General features: G+C 34.8%; 1 protein-coding gene across 1 annotated transcript; it reads left to right on the top strand.

Annotated features, from left to right (window-relative positions):
* The first annotated feature begins 30 nt into the window (after positions 1–30).
* LOC138700315 (coiled-coil domain-containing protein 97-like) lies at positions 31–18,861 on the top strand. The gene is made up of 4 exons (XM_069826859.1): positions 31–639; positions 5,308–5,483; positions 16,983–17,438; positions 18,581–18,861. Exons 1-4 carry the CDS (start codon positions 229–231, stop codon positions 18,786–18,788), a joined length of 1,251 nt encoding a protein of 416 aa, XP_069682960.1. The 5' UTR covers positions 31–228; the 3' UTR covers positions 18,789–18,861.
* Positions 18,862–20,361: the final 1,500 nt, after the last annotated feature.

Raw genomic sequence — 20,361 nt, 5'->3', positions numbered from 1 at the left:
TTTCATATTTCATTTGTTTGTTGTATTTATATGTGGTCGTATGTATTACTGCTTAAATTATAAATTTACTCGTAAAATTATATTCTATACTTTTGTCTTTTACACATAATATGGGTATATATTAGTTTAGATGGAAGTGTTTAGAAATGACACGGTCCGTAATTAGTATTGTGATATAGTCCACCTCATTGTTGAGGTTATGTTACAGTAAACCGATTGACATTAAACATGGAATTTATGGAAAATACCAATTGTCGTGCGTCAGAATCTGAAAGTATGCACCAGAATTCTGAAGTGTGTGGAAAAACAGAAGCCGGTAGTGCATCAATGTCTGTAAATGAAGAACATAATTCACAACCTATACTTCAGAACACCATGCTTGATCACTTGGCCAGTAGTAAAACTGCATATTTCAAGAGTCAGCAAGTGGGAGAACCAGAATTAAGTTTTGAACAGAAAAGGGAAATTGCGGAAAACATTCTGTTACGTAATCCAGGGCAATTCTTGGCCAGATTTGGACACTTTTTACTGTCACAGCATCTTGAATACTTTACAGAACTAGATAAACATTGTGAAGATTATGAAATAACTTTTCACTTGAAACAGTTACAGAGGTTTCATTGCAAGGAAAAAAATGATGTAAGCTAATACATTTTAAAAGCCGAAAGGATAATTCTCCAGAAAAACTACACCAAACAAGGCAAAATTTTCTTTCATTTCACTGGCTTCTGTCTACGAGATGTACCGGTATAAACACATCATTTTAGTTTGCAACTACAAATAGGCCTACTTTAAACATAAAAATCTTTGACACTTACCTGTGTACTCTAATGCATTGTTGTAGCCCTCCTTCTCTACTTGTTACAAATATAACACTCGAGAAGTTCAGGCCTCAATATTAGGAGTCTAGGAACACTGATCATTTCCTTAGTAACTCATCCTATACCTCTCACATGATTCCGGTATGTTGGTAATTAGTAACGGGGGGGGGCTACGGCAGTGCATTAAAATATAAAGGTAAGTATTAAACTGTTTTTATGTTGAAAGTATTTTTGGCTGCAAACTAAAACTATGTATAGGTATATCACTATGTAACAGTAGGCCTACATCTCACAGAAGCCATGAAGCGAAAGAAAATTGTGCCTCCTTTGGTGTAGTTTTTCTGAAAAAAATGGTCTTAGATTTTAGGCTTAATTTTTGTGTTTCTTCCTATACAGCTCAGCTATACACATGCGAGTGAGGGAAGATAAAACGTATGCATGCACTATATCAAATGATCAGTGTTATGATTAGCCTAGTGACTTTCTTTTTTTTTGGTAATAAACACATTGTTTTGAGAGGTAATGTTTGAATACATGGCACTCAAAAGTTTGTTTGCCTGCTCGTTAGTTCTTATTTTTACCGCTAGGTGCGCTTTTTTATTCACTGCTAGAAGCGCAAGCATCATCCACCATTGTCAGATTCGAGTAACTTTGTATTTTTGGTCCAGAGAAATATCGTCTTTTACGTAAACACTTTCCCTGCACCAAAAATGCAATACAAATGGAGTGAAAATTAATCGGCACTTAATCGACACTGTACTAAGACAAATCATTTATTATGTTTAAAAAATTCGATCTTTTGACTCTGATGGACATTTCTTGCACCCATAGGCCTAGCGGTAGAAAAGGTAAAGTAATGTGAACAGATGTCCCATTTTTTGACATTTCATCCCAGTGTCTCGACAGTTCTTGTTGGGACATGTATTAGTCCCATTAAAAAAAAAGTAAATAATATAATGATGTTGAAATGTGTATAAATATAATACATCTAACCCTTTCAGGTGAGTCCAACACTGATGACAAAGCCATGTTCTGTGAATTTGTTTACGCGAAGCAATTTATTGGTGCAGACAAAGTCACTCAATGGAACAGAGAGGAGAAAGAAGTCCATATTATATGAATAGAAATGTTCCAGCATTTCTCCTATCAACAGTTGTCATTCAGAAACATTGCTAATTTTGTAGAATTTTGCTTATTCCTGTCTGGTAACAGTACTTCTGTAGAAAGTGTTTTTGCATCATCATCAATTACTTTGTTTGCAAATATTAGGCCTTTTGGACTGTTACAATCTCAATGGAGAATTTTCCTTCCATCTTTCTCTTTATCAACCTAGTGATCTTTTACCAGCTGGTTAGTAGTATTACTTACTTACTTACAAATGGCTTTTAAGGAACCCGAAGGTTCATTGCCGCCCTCACATAAGCCTGCCATCGGTCCCTATCCTGTGCAAGATTAATCCAGTCTCTATCATCATATCCCACCTCCCTCAAATCCATTTTAATATTATCCTCCCATCTACGTCTCGGCCTCCCTAAAGATCTTTTTCCCTCCGGTCTCCCAACTAACACTCTATATGCATTTCTGGATTCGCCCATACGTGCTACATGCCCTGCCCATCTCAAACGTCTGGATTTTATGTTCCTAATTATGTCAGGTGAAGAATACAATGCGTGCAGTTCTGCGTTGTGTAACTTTCTCCATTCTCCTGTAACTTCATTCCGCTTAGCCCCAAATATTTTCCTAAGCACCTTATTCTCAAACACTCTTAACCTATGTTCCTCTCTCAGAGTGAGAGTCCAAGTTTCACAACCATACAGAAGAACCGGTAATATAACTGTTTTATAAATTCTAACTTTCAGATTTTTGGACAGCAGACTGGATGATAAGAGCTTCTCAACCGAATAATAACACGCATTTCCCATGTTTATTCTGCGTTTAATTTCCTCCTGAGTGTCATTTATATTTGTTACTGTTGCTCCAAGATATTTTAATTTTTTCACCTCTTCGAAGGATAAATCTCCAATTTTTATATTTCCATTTCGTACAATATTCTGGTCACGAGACATAATCATATACTTTTGTCTTTTCGGGATTTACTTCCAAACCGATCGCTTTACTTGCTTCAAGTAAAATTTCCGTGTTTTCCCTAATCGTTTGTGTATTTTCTCCTAACATATTGACGTCATCTGCATAGATAAGCAGCTGATGTAACCCATTCAATTCCAAACCCTGCCTGTTATCCTGAACTTTCCTAATGGCATATTCTAAAGCGAAGTTAAAAAGTAAAGTGATAGTGCATCTCCCTGCTTTAGCCCGCAGTGAATTGGAAAAGCATCAGATAGAAACTGACTTATACGGACTCTGCTGTATGTTTCACTGGGACACATTTTAATTAATCGAACTAGTTTCTTGGGAATACCAAATTCAATAAGAATATCATATAATACTTCCCTCTTAACCGAGTCATATGCCTTTTTGAAGTCTATGAATAACTGATGTACTGTACCCTTATAGTACATCAGTTATTCATAGTAGTATTACGTGACCTTTGGTATTCTATTCTAGGACATTCGATGTAAGTGGTTGAATCATTTAATCTGATATTCCTGAATGTGGTGCATTATAGAATCTACTTTTAATTCTTGTATTATAGCGTCATTCCTCTTGGGTAATTTTTTTGTATCTTTGACAGAATAAAAGATATATATGGTTATCAGAGGAAAAACAATTGAAAGTTGACACAATGATGTCATTGTTCATTACCAAAGTTATTTTGAAATACAGTTTCCATGACTACTTCAGTTTCTTGAGAATAAGAACATGATTATGGAAATTCATTCACCGAAAACATATTCCAATAGGAGTGCTATGAGTGCTGTAAGCTGTAATTTCGTGTATTAATGATGTAATTTTCTTGTGTTTTTGTAATTTTGTTATATACTGTACGTATATGATAAATCTTAAACAATGAAAATTAAACATAACCGTAACATAAACACACAAGTTTGCGCCCAGATTACCAAATGGGATCATTCACAATGATTCACATAAGCACTGACATAAACATTACCGTAAGACGTTAACATGAAAGTTTGCAAACTACAAACTTTCATGCTTATGCTTACGTGATTTGCAAACAGAACACAATCATGGAGCGCTGAAGTATATGACAGAATATGAGGAACTGGCGTCGTTGTTATGTTTCCATGCGATGAAAGAGTAATGGAACGGAGAAAAATTCTCTCCGGCACCGGGATTTGAACCCGGGTTTTCAGCTCTACGTGCTGACGCTTTATCCACTAAGTCACACCGGATTCCACCCCGGCGTCGGAAGAATTGTCTCAGTTTTAAGTTCCAACTCTTGGGTTCCCTCTAGTGGCCGCCCTCTGCACTACGTCATAGAGCACGTAGAGCTGAAAACCCGGGTTCAAATCCCGGCGCCGGAGAGAATTTTTCTCCATTCCATTACTCTTTCATCGTATGATGACGCAGAATATCTGCATGGAAATATCATATGTACTTCGGTACATTATAATAATATATATGTTTCCATAGTTACCAAGTATGTTTATCTTCCCATCGTGAATGATGGTATGACTTCTTGATTTTACCGTAACGTTTATATTCTTAAGTTAACGCTTACGTTATGTTCAACTTTCATTGTGAATAAGCCTTTATGCCTACATTGTGTTCAAATTATTTTAAAATTAGAGAATTATATTTATCTTTCTGGTACTGAAATAATGTTATACAAATAGGAGATGAAGTTTTCTGCAGAGCTGTGGTATTAGTAAGTGTTTTGTTTTGAACTTCAGAAATTTTAGATGGGGTTGTGCTCTTACAACTGTTATTGTATACTTGATAAAAGTTTTATTTTGACATAAATGTATGTTCTGAGTATTGTAATTCTTATTTTCTTCAACTCATGCAGTGCAGGTTTTTGAATTTGTTATAAAACAGCTTTCCTTTTGGATATCACGTCTTGAATGATGAGCAGAATAAGCATTGTAGAAAATTGAAATGGAAGTTTTACAATATTTTCGGCGATTTACAATATCTAAACACTAAAGGAAACTATTGAAAAAGTTCTGACCTAACTTAAGCAAACCTAATTTGAATATGGATATTGTCATAGGTACAATCCTATATTATAATACTACATGGTGTGCGTTATGAAATTATGATAAATGGTAGAATTATATTGATACAAGAAACTGACAACCAAAAGGGAAGGTACAGATCCAAAAACAAAATTCAGGTGGCCCAAACAGTAAATAAGTTTCATTAACTTTTAGAGACTAAATAGCTGAAATAAGATTAAGATAAGTAAATTGCATGAGTATGACTAAAAATGAAATGGCTTAGATCAGTGAATTTATATTCATATAGAACTCTGTAAAACACAAACAACAACAATATGTAACTTTTCACTGTAAAGAGGCAACTTCATGAACAAGGAGATTTGATATTAAAGTGATTTTTCTAGGTTGATGTTAAAAATCGGCGTTTTGAAGCATTAAAAAAACTAGTACAAGAAGGAACTTACTTCAGTGAAAAAGAAATGAAGCTGAGAAATCCATTGCTTTATCAACAATTGGTTGGACAATACCTCTCTCGGAAGGAAGTTGAAGACAGAAAAAATGCAGATAGAGCAGATGTCAAGTATGTCTATTTACAATTTTTAACATGTAAAACACAAATAGCTTAAGTACATATTTATCACAAGAAGTTTAAGATGACATTAATATTTCCACATTTTTCTTTTAGCAAAAGGAACAGAACCTCACAATTTGCCCATTTCAAATATTGTTGTTATTTTCCATTATTATTATTATTATTATTATTATTATTATTATTATTATTATTATTACTTACTGGCTTTCAAGGAACCCGGAGGTTCATTGCCGCCCTCACATAAGCCCGCCATTGGTCCCTATCCTGAGCAAGATTAATCCTGTCTCTATTATCATATCCCACCTCCCTCAAATCCATTTTAATATTATCTTCCCATCTACGTCTCGGCCTCCCCAAAGGTCTTTTTCTCCTCCAGCCTCCCAACTAACACTCTATATGCATTTCTGGATTCACCCATATGTGCTACATGCCCTGCCCATTTCAAATGTCTGGATTTAATGTTCCTAATTATGTCAGGTAAAGAATACAATGCGTGCAGTTCTGCTTTGTGTAACTTTCTCCATTCTCCTGTAACTTCATCCCTCTTAACCCCAAATATTTTTCCTAAGCACCTTATTCTCAAACATCTGTAACCTATGTTCCTCTCTCAAAGTGAGAGTCCAAGTTTCACAACCATAAAGAACAACCAGTAATATAACTGTTTTATAAATTCTAACTTTCAGATTTTTTTGACAGCAGACTGGATGATAAAAGCTTCTCAACCGAATAATAACAGGCATTTCCCATATTTATTCTGTGTTTAATTTCCTCCCGAGTGTCATTTATATTTGTTACTGTTGCTCCAAGGTATTTTAATTTTTCCACCTCTTCAAAAGATAAATTTCCAATTTTTATATTTCCATTTCGTACAATATTCTGGTCACGAGACATAATCATATACTTTGTCTTTTCGGGATTTACTTCCAAACCTATCTCTTTACTTGCTTATTATTATTATTATTATTATTATTATTATTATTATTATTATAATCATCACTACCACCATGACCATGACCATGATTAAGTATGCTACAAAATGTTTTCATTACCAGTTAAATAGCTAAGTGGAAAAAAGTTGCAAGCAACATTTTATTTCCTACTAGCCGTACCCGTGCGCTCCGCTGCACCGTTAGAAATAAATATAAAGTAATTACATAATTAAAATAGGACATTTGATCCAGGGAACATTCGTGTTTGATAGAAGGATAAATCGTTTAATATGTTACTTAATTTAAATTGCATCCAAATAATTAAAATGCGATCATTTTGGTCCAGAGACACTCATTGGTGCAATGACAATTCCTTTAACATGTTTCTAATTTTTATTACATGCAACCATAGTTTAATGAACATTGACATCATTTAGATTTAATGTGTATATTTTATTTTACTTGTTATAGGTTTCCATTGAATTATGGTAATAACTTAATTTTAACCCTTGTTTTCTACATATTCAGTAAATGGCGCTTGGCCCACTATGGTTGTGAACCCTTCAAATGACTTAAATTATATTATATTATATTATATCAGAAGTTACTGTAATAACATTATAGCATTATGTCCATCTAGAGAAACTACACTTTCCAATGGTGAAATAATAATTAATTATACAAATCGGTTAATTTAGCTTCCGATATTACTTCATACAAACACAGAAACATTCTCTGTAGGCTATCTTTCATAGCTTTCGATTGTTGCTGTCCAAGGCCCCTTATAAACGAAGTCATTTGTTTTTTAATTCATTACACGGCCTTAGATGGCAGTTATTTTAATTTTAAAACTCATTTATCTCATTAAATATCAGTCCTATCAAAATTTTTCAAGGAATAAAACTTATCGGACATTATTTTTAAAGAAACCTTTGTTATGTAACATTTTTCACAAAAATCAATAATAAGCGAGATATTTCGATTTATTTAATTCAGGCCCCCTTATAACCTCCCTTTTAAATAATGTATTTTGAATGCCATATAGCCTAAAATCTAAGTTACAACGAACTTAATTTATATTCCAATTTTCATCGAAATCCATTCAGCCATTATCACGTGAAAAGGTAACAAACATACAGACAGACAGACATACAAACAAAAATTTCAAAAAAGCGATTTTCGGTTTCAGGGTGGTTAATTATATATTTTAGGACCAATTATTTTTGGAAAATCGAAAATTACCAGAAAAATTTCGGCTACAGATTTATTATTAGTATAGATTGCAATGTTTTAATATAATGTTGCATGTACTCTGTCGGTTGAAAATGGGAGTACAACCTTCAATATAGGCTGTAGAACCTAGAAGGCTGTGGGAAAACGTTACAACACTAAGCATCAAGTGTTTCTTTTTCTGTTTCTTTAAAATTTTAATTTGGTGCTTTCAATGTTTTTCTGCTTAACTATTCTATTTCTACATACCAATTGAAGTATTCAGTTAGTCTTGTCACAAAATGGCCACACTATGTGCAACAGTATTTGTAACTAAAGTCAACACAGAACAATATGAATGTGAGGCAGAGCTAGACACAGCCACTATTCTGTAGTCAGCCATTGAGATTGTTGCAATGTTGTCTAGTTAACAAGAGGCAGTAGCTCGCTGTAGCAAAGTTTTTTTTATGTATTTTTTACGCGCACAAAATGTGTAGTATGAGACAAAAAAACTAGCTACTATTTTCTGTTTGTCACTCTCTCTGAAGACAATGCACCTCAACTAGCATTCAGTTGGCTTATCGAATGTTCAGAGTTGTTTTGTGTTCACTATAGTCTCATGGATTGCAGTTATGATACGATTTTGCATTCAAGAGGTCCTGTTCAATTGTTAGTGTTGATATTCGACTTCCCTTAGACACTTCTTTTAGATAGACTATTATTCCTGTTCGCTATTCATGAGCCTCCAACTACAGCAACATTATTTCTATTACAAAAAAGAGTAATTAGAATAACAGTAGGTGCCAAATCTAGGGAATCGTGTAGGACTATTTTCAAAAAGCTACAAATAATGCCCATGGCTTGTCAGTATATCTTTTCATTAATAATCTTCCTCGTATGTAATCGTGAAAACTTTGTAACTAATTCAACAATTCATAGCATAAATACATGTCAAAAAAATTACTTTCATACTCCATCGGCAAGCCTATCGTGCTATCAAAAAGGAGTGTGTTATATGGCAGTAAAAATTTTTAATAGCCTCCCTAACGATATAAAAAATGAAATTCAAAATATAAAATTATTTAGGGCCAAATTAAAGAAGTACCTTATTTCTCAAGCCTTCTATTCTGTAGGTGAATTCATGACATTCAATAACACTTCATGAAATTGATACTAAAACTTTGTGTTGTACTAGTAGACTATATTGTAAATCTCGTCTATATATGCAAATCAAGATTTCAGGTATAACTCCCTGTAAAGTTGATTTGAATAATTTCAAGGGAAAAATTGTTCCGGAGCCGGGTATCGAACCCGGGACCTTTGGTTTAACGTACCAACGCTCTACCACTGAGCTACCCGGGACCTTTGGTTTAACGTACCAACGCTCTACCACTGAGCTACCCGGGAACTCTAACTGACACCGATCCAATTTTTCCCTCTATATCCACAGACCTCAAAGTGGGCTGACAACCATCAAGCAACGAACTTCGAGTGCACACTAACTCCGTGTGACTTAAATTGTGGTTTTCTGTTAACGAACAGTGACGTGTATTATGCAAATCAAGATTTCAGGTATAACTCCCTGTAAAGTTGATTTGAATAATTTCGAGGGAAAAATTGTTCTGGAGCCGGGTATCGAACCCGGGACCTTTGGTTTAACGTACCAATGCTCTACCACTGAGCTACCCGGGAACTCTAACCGACACCGATCCAATTTTTCCCTCTATATCCACAGACCTCAAGTCACACGGAGTTAGTGTGCACTCGAAGTTGGTTGCTTGGCGGTTGTCAGCCCACTTTGAGGTCTGTGGATATAGAGGGGAAAAATTGGATCGGTGTCGTTTAGAGTTCCCGGGTAGCTCAGTGGTAGAGCGTTGGTACGTTAAATCAAAGGTCCCGGGTTCGATACCCGGCTCCGGAACAATTTTTCCCTCGAAATTATTCGTCTATATATATTTCATCTAGACTCTGACTATAAATTAAGACCTTATAATAGTATTAAGTTTTTTGACTTGTTCCATATTCTAGCTGTAAGCATGTATGAATACCATGGAATGTTAATAAATACAATACAATACAATAAGTAAGCTGCAAACCTCCTGCTTATCTGAGCACTGCAGCATAGCTATATCACTGTTGCAGTGTTGCCTAAGAGAGAGAAGTCAGTTCCCTGTTGCATTCTCTGAAAGCATTTATAACATCTTACTGAGTCATGCAGTTAGTGAGTAAATTCGAATACATGGTATATTATATACGTCTGTTACCTGTCCCCTATTAACTGAGATTGTCTCAGAATGGAATACTTTGTCCTGAGTTCCAACATTGATCACAATGTCCCAGATTTTTCTGTCGATTTCTGTTTTAAGCACCACAATAGGGAAAATTCCAAAAAGGAATAATTATAAAAGAGTTACTGTGTACATTAAAATGTCTATGGCGAGTCCTCAGCATTAACTCCTTTGATTTGATTACCTGGTGGGTTTTTCCGAGGTTTTCCCCAACCAAAAGGCAAATGCCGGGTAATCTTTAGGCGAATCCTCGGACCTCACCTCATCTCACTACATCTCGCCAAAATATTGTAAAAAAATTGCACAAAATTATAGAAAATTACTAAATTGTAAAACTGTAAAAATTATAATTGTAATATTGTAAAATTTTGACTTGTTTCACATCTTAAAGCTTCATTGCTCATGTAAGATCTTTGGAATAAAATAAATGAATAAACTATTCTTATGCAAGCGAATGTCGACAGAAGTTTTATTGATCTTTTTGAATTTAAGCTCAAGTGGTTAAACTATTTTTAACCACAATGTAAAACACATTTACTTAATGCAATAAATAAAATGTTACCTACTGTAATTCATGCATTTTTGGAAAGAATTATCTTTCTTTCTTCTCTTCGTGTTTTTCACCTCCTCTTATTAATACTGATTTACAATCCATTGTGGTGTAGGGGAAGATACATCTTTGTTAGATACTGAAGACACGTTCATATTGCGGGCTCTCAGGTCGTATGGTCAGCATGATACAGGACCACCACTGAAACAACACAGGGCAGCACGTGATAAGGGACAAATACCAAGTCCTATGTATGGAAGATAAAATCTCCAGGAATCGCACTACAAACTGTTTTAATGGGAAGTGTGTATGATATCCAAAGAACCAAGAACTTCCTGTGGTGTAGTACATCAGAAGGGAGGGCCCTGACCAGTGAGTAAACATGAGCATGTGTACGTTTGCTTTCTTATAATCATGTATGTGGGCGATGCAGGAGTTCAGAACAACAGCTCTCTTGTTTTGGAATGAGATTCACACCCAACAAACTACTCAAGAATATGAATAAAAATCTTCTGGTTGCTATGCTATAATTGTGAAGGAGTGTTGGAAAGCAACAAAGTTCTTTTTGCTTCAAACTGATTTCTCTCGCTTTGTCATATGTGCAGAAATGTTAATTATACAATGGGAATAGCTTGAGCTAAAATTAGGATTTTTTTTTTCTTTTTTTCGCGTGCACTTAAAAATTCATTCCCTTTACGGCTTACAAGCTAAAGAATTTTAGAAAAATCATTTTGAATCTTGCGTACACTACTTTTAACACTTAAATATAAGTAATTGATTAACTAGTGGACTTACTCGTGTTAATTATGTAAGTCTGTGCGGCTTACAGCTGTTTCAGTGCTTCATCACACCATCCTCAGAGCCTACTAGATCTCGGCGCCATCTCGAACTTCTCTGCCTGTTGTGTGGGTGCGTTTTATTGTTGAAAAGTGTTGAAAAGTGGAGTCAAATAGTGTGTGTGTACTGAAATTGATCTGTGTGTTGAGAATTTGATCTACACATACAACCCAAGAACCAAAAAGTGTTGAAAAGTGGAGTCAAATAGTGTGTGTGTACTGAAATTGATCTGTGTGTTGAGAATTTGATCTACACATACAACCCAAGAACCAAAAAGTGTTGAAAAGTGGAGTCAAATAGTGTGTGTGTGTGTACTGAAATTGATCTGTGTGTTGAGAATTTGATCTACACATACAACCCAAGAACCAAAAAGTGTTGAAAAGTGGAGTCAAATAGTGTGTGTGTACTGAAATTGATCTGTGTGTTGAGAATTTGATCTACACATACAACCCAAGAACCAAAAAGTGTTGAAAAGTGGAGTCAAATAGTGTGTGTGTACTGAAATTGATCTGTGTGTTGAGAATTTGATCTACACATACAACCCAAGAACCAAAAAGTGTTGAAAAGTGGAGTCAAATAGTGTGTGTGTTCTGAAATTGATCTGTGTGTTGAGAATTTGATCTACACATACAACCCAAGAACCAAAAAGTGTTGAAAAGTGGAGTCAAATAGTGTGTGTGTACTGAAATTGATCTGTGTGTTGAGAATTTGATCTACACATACAACCCAAGAACCAAAAAGTGTTGAAAAGTGGAGTCAAATAGTGTGTGTGTACTGAAATTGATCTGTGTGTTGAGAATTTGATCTACACATACAACCCAAGAACCAAAAAGTGTTGAAAAGTGGAGTCAAATAGTGTGTGTGTACTGAAATTGATCTGTGTGTTGAGAATTTGATCTACACATACAACCCAAGAACCAAAAAGTGTTGAAAAGTGGAGTCAAATAGTGTGTGTGTACTGAAATTGATCTGTGTGTTGAGAATTTGATCTACACATACAACCCAAGAACAAAAAAGTGTTGAAAAGTGGAGTCAAATAGTGTGTGTGTACTGAAATTGATCTGTGTGTTGAGAATTTGATCTACACATACAACCCAAGAACCAAAAAGTGTTGAAAAGTGGAGTCAAATAGTGTGTGTGTTCTGAAATTGATCTGTGTGTTGAGAATTTGATCTACACATACAACCCAAGAACCAAAAAGTGTTGAAAAGTGGAGTCAAATAGTGTGTGTGTTCTGAAATTGATCTGTGTGTTGAGAATTTGATCAACACATACAACCCAAGAACCAAAAAGTGTTGAAAAGTGGAGTCGAATAGTGTGTGTGTACAGAAATTGATCTGTGTGTTGAGAATTTGATCTACACATACAACCCAAGAACCAAAAAGTGTTGAAAAGTGGAGTCAAATAGTGTGTGTGTACTGAAATTGATCTGTGTGTTGAGAATTTGATCTACACATACAATCCAAGAACCAAAAACTCAGCACACTAGAACAATACGAAATATGTTGTTGTTGTTGTTTTCTAATGCCAGGAGTTTGACAATAAAGTCATTTGACCTCTTGCACTCCAATATTTTTCAAAGATATTATCATGACTAGCCACGGAAGCACAGATTTTGAGGTGTTCCGAATCCATTTCTTGGTTTGAGTTGCACAATGGGCAGTTAGGGGACTGATATATTCCAATTCTATACGAAATATACAAACACACTAAAACACACCCAGATCAAATTCTCACTTTCCAACAATCAAACGCACCCACACAACAGGCAGAGAAGTTCGAGATGACGCCGAGATCTAGTAGGCTCTGAGGATGGTGTGATGAAGCACCGAAACAACTGTAAGCCGCACAGACTTACACAATTAACACGAGTAAGTCCGTCAGTTAATCAATTACCGGTACTTTAGAAAATTATTTATGCCTGAGTGCCAGTTGTTCACTTTAATAGCAGGAGAGTCACTGGCATAGCTGAGATGCTTGCCTGCCGATCTGGAGTTGTGCTCAAGAGCGAGTTCGATTCCCGCTTGAGCTGGGGCTTTTTCCGAGGTTTTCCCCAAGTGTAAGACGAATCCTCTGCCTCATCTCGCCAAATACCATCTCACTATCACCAATCCCATCAACGCTATATAATCTAGTAGTTGATACAGCGTCGTTAAATAACCAAGTAAAAAAAATAGCAGGAGGCATAATTCTTCTCTAATTAGGCAACACTGCATGCCTCTGATTCACTGTAGCTGTTAAGCTTTGGACTATCATAATAATATATGCAGGAGGTTTGCTGACGAAAATAATGTCGTTATTCTAATTATACTCGTACTCTTCCTCCAGGTTTCTCGGACTTCTTATTCTTATTCCTCCACTTCTTTCTCTTCATGTTTTTTCTTATCCCCCTTCTCCTCTTCCACTTGATTTTGTTCTTCTTTACCTTCTTCTAATTTTCTCCCTGTCAATTTTCTTTCTTCAATTTATGCTGTAGTCTTTTGTTGTGTTCATCATCATCATCATTGGCATTACGGCCCTTATAGTTTAGCCTTAGCCTCCCTCAGAACATCCGACCAATCACTCCTGTCTAATGCTCGTGTTCTCCATCTTCTAATTCCAACTTTTGTTAGGTCAGCCTGAACGTCATCCAGCCATCTCAATTTAGGTCGTCCGACTTTCCTTCTTCCTACCGGTAATGCATCTAGTAGAGCTTTGGGTGTGCGATTGTTCTCCATCCTGGCTACGTGTCCCAGCCACTCTAACCTTCTGAGTTTTATGTCAACAACAATGTTGTTATCTTTATATAATTCATATAACTCAGCATTTGTTTTAATTCGCCAAAACCCTTGCTCATAAGTAGGCCCAAAGATTTTCCGTAATACTTTCCGTTCCCAGGCATTTAAGATCTTAATTGCCCTTTCAGACAGAGTCCAGGTTTCACTTCCATATACTACTATTGGTTTAATAATAGTTTTATATATTCTTATTTTAGCTTTTCTTGAGATACACCTAGACTTCATAGTTTTATTCAATGCCCAAAGACCTCGATTCCCAGCTGCAATCTTCTCTTTTATATCAGTCATTTTGTTGTGTTACTTCATATATTATTTCTGTTGAATGAAATTGTTCCAAAATGCTTTAGAATTTCATATGAACATTATAATTTCATCATAAACATAATATGTAAGTCTTAGAATAGAACTGATCAAGACATTTCAGTTAGTACATTGGACAGCAAAAGAAATGCTGAGTCAAAGTCGCTATCAGTTTGAAATATTAGCACAGTGTAGTATATACAGTCACGAAGCTCAATACGTAGTAAATATGCATCCATAGATAGTTGCTAACCACTAGGATCACTACTATCACCTCATCACAGATAATGTGAAATAGTACTGGCACAGTCTATTGTTCCTAGTACCCTCACAACTCAAGCTTCGTGACTGTATATAGTAGACTGTGATATAATCATGTTTCGACTTTGCTTAGGAAACAATAGAAATAGAGATACCCAGAAGGCATTGCAATAAAACAATCATACAAACACATCTGAACTGAATTTTCTAAACAGTTTTTATTCCATGCAAAGGAGAAGTGTGTAGTTAAATGTTTCAATTAGATTCAATTTTCATTTCTGTATCTGTATTTATAATAAAATTTTATATTTATATTTATAATAAAATCCATACATTTTTTGTTAATACAACATGAAACATAACTGACCGTAGGTTATATATCGATTGTAACAATGACAGCATCTATGGATAATAAGGAAGGCTGTGGAATACCATATAAGCTACAGTTTCACTATTTTCATGTAGTATTATTTTTACTAATGTTGTAAAATAAAAGTACCGGTATATAAATAATTTGAAATCAGTTAATCTATACTAATAATAAATCTGTAGCCGAAATTTTTCTGGTAATTTTCGATTTTCCAAAAATAATTGGTCCTAACATATATAATTAACCACCCTGAGACCGAAAATCGTTTTTTTGAAATTTTTGTTTGTATGTCTGTCTGTCTGTCTGTCTGTATGTTTGTTACCTTTTCACGCGATAATGGCTGAACCAATTTATATGAAAATTGGAATATAAATTAAGTTCGTTGTAACTTAGATTTTAGGCTATATGGCATTCAAAATACTTTATTTAAAAGGGGAGTTATAAGGGGGCCTGAATTAAATAAATCGAAATATCTCGCTTATTATTGATTTTTGTGAAAAATGTTACATAACAAAAGTTTCTTTAAAAATGATTTCCGATAAGTTTTATTCTTTACAAAATTTTGATAGGACTGATATTTAATGAGATAAATGAGTTTTAAAATTAAAATAACGCCATCTAAGATGGTGCAATGAATTAAGAACAAATGACTTCGTCTATAAGGGGCCTTGAACAACAACAATCGAAAGCTATTAAACATAGCCTACAGAGAATGTTTCTGCATTTGTATGAAGTAATATCAGAAGCTAAATTAACTGATTTGTATAATTAATTATTATTAATTCACCATTGGAAAGTGTAGTTTCTCTAGATGGACATAATGCTATAATGTTATTACAGTAACGTCTGAGTAAATCGAGGACAGGTAAGATTAAAATAGCTTCTTATGCACAGAAAATTTGATAGGCTATTTTGTACATTCGTTTTCTGCATTTCTTAAAATAATATTTATGTACACTCATTTTAATCTCAGAGAATTAACGAACAACGAGAGTGTATTGATTTAGTATGCAGTAATAGTACGTTAGCTTAGCAATCCATTATTTTATAATTGAAATTTTAACTATGCTCAATTGAATCGTGTTAAAATACATAAAATATATATGTAATAAATGCAATTAAAAAAATTGGGTAATGAGCGAAGCAGATTATCTTGCACTGTTGTAAAAGTTGTTCCCTGGATCAAATGTCCTATTTTAATTATGTAATTACTTTATATTTATTTCTAACAGGTGCAGCGGAGCGCACGGGTACGGCTAGTATTAAATAATAACGTGAACATGATATGAAAGTCATATTTACATGTTTTTAAAAAACTAATTTCAGGAAAATAGCTTTCCATCTTGCTATATTTGCTCAGACACTGATGTAGTTTTGTTTCGGCATTTCTTTTGCAGCTCAGTGTACAGCTAAAAATAAAAGAATAGTTTATCAGTATATTAATGGCTTTTGTCCAAGGAATTGATAATTTTGTCCTTGAGGAGTCCTTCACATGTAGATGGTGGTATCTTTGGTGCCTTAGCTGACAATACAGGCGTAACTGCAAGCATGTTCTATTCTATTATGTCTGCAATAGACATACAGTATTGTTGAAACAGATGTGATGTATTATTTTTGGCATATCTTGTATTTGAGTAGCTTAATATCAAAGACGGACATCTGTCGTCTCCATAGTTTTGATCTAGAGGCAATTTTTTAATTCACAATGTTCTTTGTAATATTTATCACAATTTATTTTATAAATATAGTGTTAGAGTTTGCATATGGTTTCACTATAACTGGAAAGAGAATGAAAAATTGTATAAAAAACCACAGCTATCTAAATTTCGATTGACGTCAGATGTCCGTCTTTGATATTAAGCTACTCATTTGTGCTAGTTAAGCGCGCCAAATATGCAAGAGGCCATGATAAGGAATTCATATTTATAGACTTTGTGACATTTTGGCTTTTTTTTTTTCTTTCTAGTTCTTGGGTGAGTTTGCTTTTGGCACAAATTGAACGAGATCAGATGTTGTGTTTGAGGAAAAAACAAAAGGATGATGAAGATGGGGCAATTGAAGAAATGGATACAAGTGATGAAGAAGAAGAGAAAGAGGAGGAGGAGGAAGATGATGATGATGAAGAAGAAGACGAAGAAGAAGAGGAAGAAGAAGAAGAAGAGGAAGAGGAAAGCGAAAAGGAGGAGGATGATATTGATGATAATGATGGCAATAGTGATGGATCTCGTGGAAGTAAACATGAAAATGGAAAAATACCACATTTTAATAACCGAAAGAAAGAGAACAAGAGAGATTCATTTTCGAAACCTCATAAGAAAAGAAAGTTGCTGCCAGGAAAGGAAAAGGATTTGCTGAGAGAAGAATTTATCAGTAACATGTACCGTAGTTTCCTGGAGGGAAAGGACCAGGATTTTGACTATAGGTTGGTTTCTATTGTAATCTAAAGAATAATTTTTACCATAAATCTTGTTCAGACTTCAGAGACCAAATTAGTTTAAAACTGGTCTCCCAATGTTTATTGTCTGCCAGTATTCCATTTTAGTGTAGGTATAGATTTATGGCAATATAATTTACAATGAAAGAGTATTGGAACAGAGAAAAATTCTCTCCGGCACCAGGATTTGAACCCGGGTTTTCAGCTCTACGTGCTGATGCTTTATCCACTTAGCCACACCGGATACCCATCCTGGTGCCGGACAGAATCGTCTCAGTTTAAGTTCCAACTCTTGGGTTCCCTCTAGTGGCCGCCCTCTGCACTACGTCATAGATGTCTATGAACGTAGGACTGAAGTCCACACATGTGCTGAGGTGCACTCGTTATGAGTGACTAGTTGGCCGGGATCCGACGGAATAAGCGCCGTCTTAAATCACGAAATGATTTACGCATATCATATATATTATTTTAATGTACCGAAGTACATATGATATTTCCATGCAGATATTCTGCGTCATCATATGATGAAAGAGTAATGTAACGGAGAAAAATTCTCTCCAGCACCGGGCATACTAACCATTACTCCACAGCGATGGACTGTCAGATATTTTTTTTTTTAGTTGGTTATTTAACGACGCTGTATCAACTACGAGGTTATTTAGCGTCGATGAGATTGGTGATAGTGAGATGGTATTTGGCGAGATGGGACCGAGGATTCGCCGTAGATTACCTGGCATTCACCTTACGGTTGGGGAAAACCTCGGAAAAACCCAACCAGGTAATCAGCCCAAGCGGGGATCGAACCCGCGCCCGAGCGCAACTTCAGACCGGCAGGCAAGCACCTTAACCGACTGAGCCACGCCGGTGGCGTCAGATATTCTAATAGGTCTTATGTGAAAATGGATTTACCAATGTAATTCATTGAGAGAAATACCTTAGATCTGTTGAGTTCTTGAATTATGTCTTCATTTAATTTAGCCCCACTTTGGACAGGCAATAGTGCTCATGAACCTTACATTTATATTGATTTAAGTGGTGGAAAATAATGTCCACTGATTTGAATTTATCTGCAAATAAACTGAGCTTCAACTGTTTGCAGTAAGTAATCTTTATATGTATCTTTTTTGCAGCCAGGTGGATTCGAACCCAGAGTACGAGTGTCTGGCAGTGAGATCACAAGACGAAGAAGAGAAATATTTCGATTCTGAGACCCCAGAGCTTGTTGCAGACGAGAAATGCTCTGATGGGGAGGAAGACGAGTTGGATGCATATATGAAGAACTTGAAACCAGAATCAACACCTGCTGAATTAGCTGGGAAGTTAAATATTATGTTGTGAATAGCATTTTGTGCAATAAAAAATACGTATTTCTGTAATTATGTATTATTATACTCATTATTTTGTTAATTTATGTATATAATTTTCTTTTTGAACCTTTTGTACAAAATTAAAGTTTCATTACATCTACAGAGGTGTGAAAATTATTAGAATAATCTTAATTTTAAAGGTTTTTTAATAGTTCCTCCACAAATATTAATTGAATTGATGAATATTGGTATATATTACTATATTGATGTAGGATATATTTACTACTAACAATGCCGGAAAGCATTGTTGTACATTGGTATTTTTCTTATTTTACAATTGTTATGGGAATTCAGAAATTATTATATTATGTTGGCGGAATTGGAAACATAAAAAATTATATGCACAAAACAGATGTATACGTTCATTTGAACCTTCACAACAATGTAAACGCAAAGAACAATTTGTTTAAAGCATTTCTTAATTAATTTTTGATGTTTCCAATTCCGCCAACATAATATAATAATTCCTGAATTCCCGTAACAATTGTAAAATAAGAAAAATACCAATGTACAACAATGCTTTCCGCCATTGTTAGTAGTAAATATATCCTACATCAGTATAGTAATATTCATCAATTCAATGAATATTTGTGAAGGAACTATTAAAAAACCTTTAAAATTAAGATTATTCTAATAATTTTCACACCTCTGTACACCTTTGAAGTAGATATCGTAATATTCTGTTCTTGATAACGTGTTGTTAACATTTTTCTTCCAGTGGATACCTTCACATTGTGGTATAACCGGCAATGAATATGCAGATTTTTTGCTAAAAAAAGAGGCACCAGTATATTGCAAGCAACTACCTGAAAAACACCAATTGAAGACCTGAGAATGATAAGTGGATAAAGACCTAGACAGTAGTTTTGAGATAATCGAGAAAAACTATTTTCATCATTTTGTTCCACCATACAGTGTGTTTTTCAAATTTCTGAAAAATCTATTTGCATACTTACCGACTCCAAGGGGGCTAAATTTAATATAATTAAATATGTACCAAACCTATATGCACATAGAATTATTCCAATTCAGAAACAACTAAGTAAACTGAAAGAACTCCAAAAGGAAATAACATTTCAATGGATACCTAGTCATTGTGGTATACCTGGAAACGAGAAAGTCGATAATATTGCAAAACAGGCAACATATTTGCAACCAAGACCTCTTCAAGTGATATCTCTATCCAGTGCTTTTGCTTCAGTAAAGTCTCATTTTACAAACCTATGGATCAACAATTGGCTCTCTTCTAACAAAGGAAAAATTTTACAGTCTGTACAAAAGAAACCAAAAGACCTGGAAATGTACAAAAACTTGCCCAGACATGTTCAAACATTTTTAACAAGAGCCAGAACAGGTCACATTGTCACACAATTGTACCTACACCGATTCCACATTTCTGATAATCCTACTTGTCTGTGGTGTAATAATCATGATGAAGATCTGGAACACATTCCTCTATACTGTCCATCCATAAACCACAAAAGAAGTAAATTAAAATCATCAGTATCAGTTGCAGAAGACACAGTCCTGCAGTATATATTGAC

Source organism: Periplaneta americana, chromosome 5, assembly GCF_040183065.1.
Source record: "Periplaneta americana isolate PAMFEO1 chromosome 5, P.americana_PAMFEO1_priV1, whole genome shotgun sequence".
NCBI lineage: Eukaryota > Metazoa > Arthropoda > Insecta > Blattodea > Blattidae > Periplaneta > Periplaneta americana.
Note: the sequence above shows the minus strand (reverse complement) of the source record. Positions and strands in the feature narration are given on the sequence as shown.

Coding starts and splice junctions, on each gene's coding strand:
- LOC138700315 (XM_069826859.1), top strand. CDS start 229: ATGGAATTTATGGAAAATACCAATTGTCGTGCGTCAGAATCTGAAAGT. Junction 640..5,307: donor ATTGCAAGGAAAAAAATGAT/GTAAGCTAATAC, acceptor TGATTTTTCTAG/GTTGATGTTAAAAATCGGCG. Junction 17,439..18,580: donor GACCAGGATTTTGACTATAG/GTTGGTTTCTAT, acceptor TCTTTTTTGCAG/CCAGGTGGATTCGAACCCAG.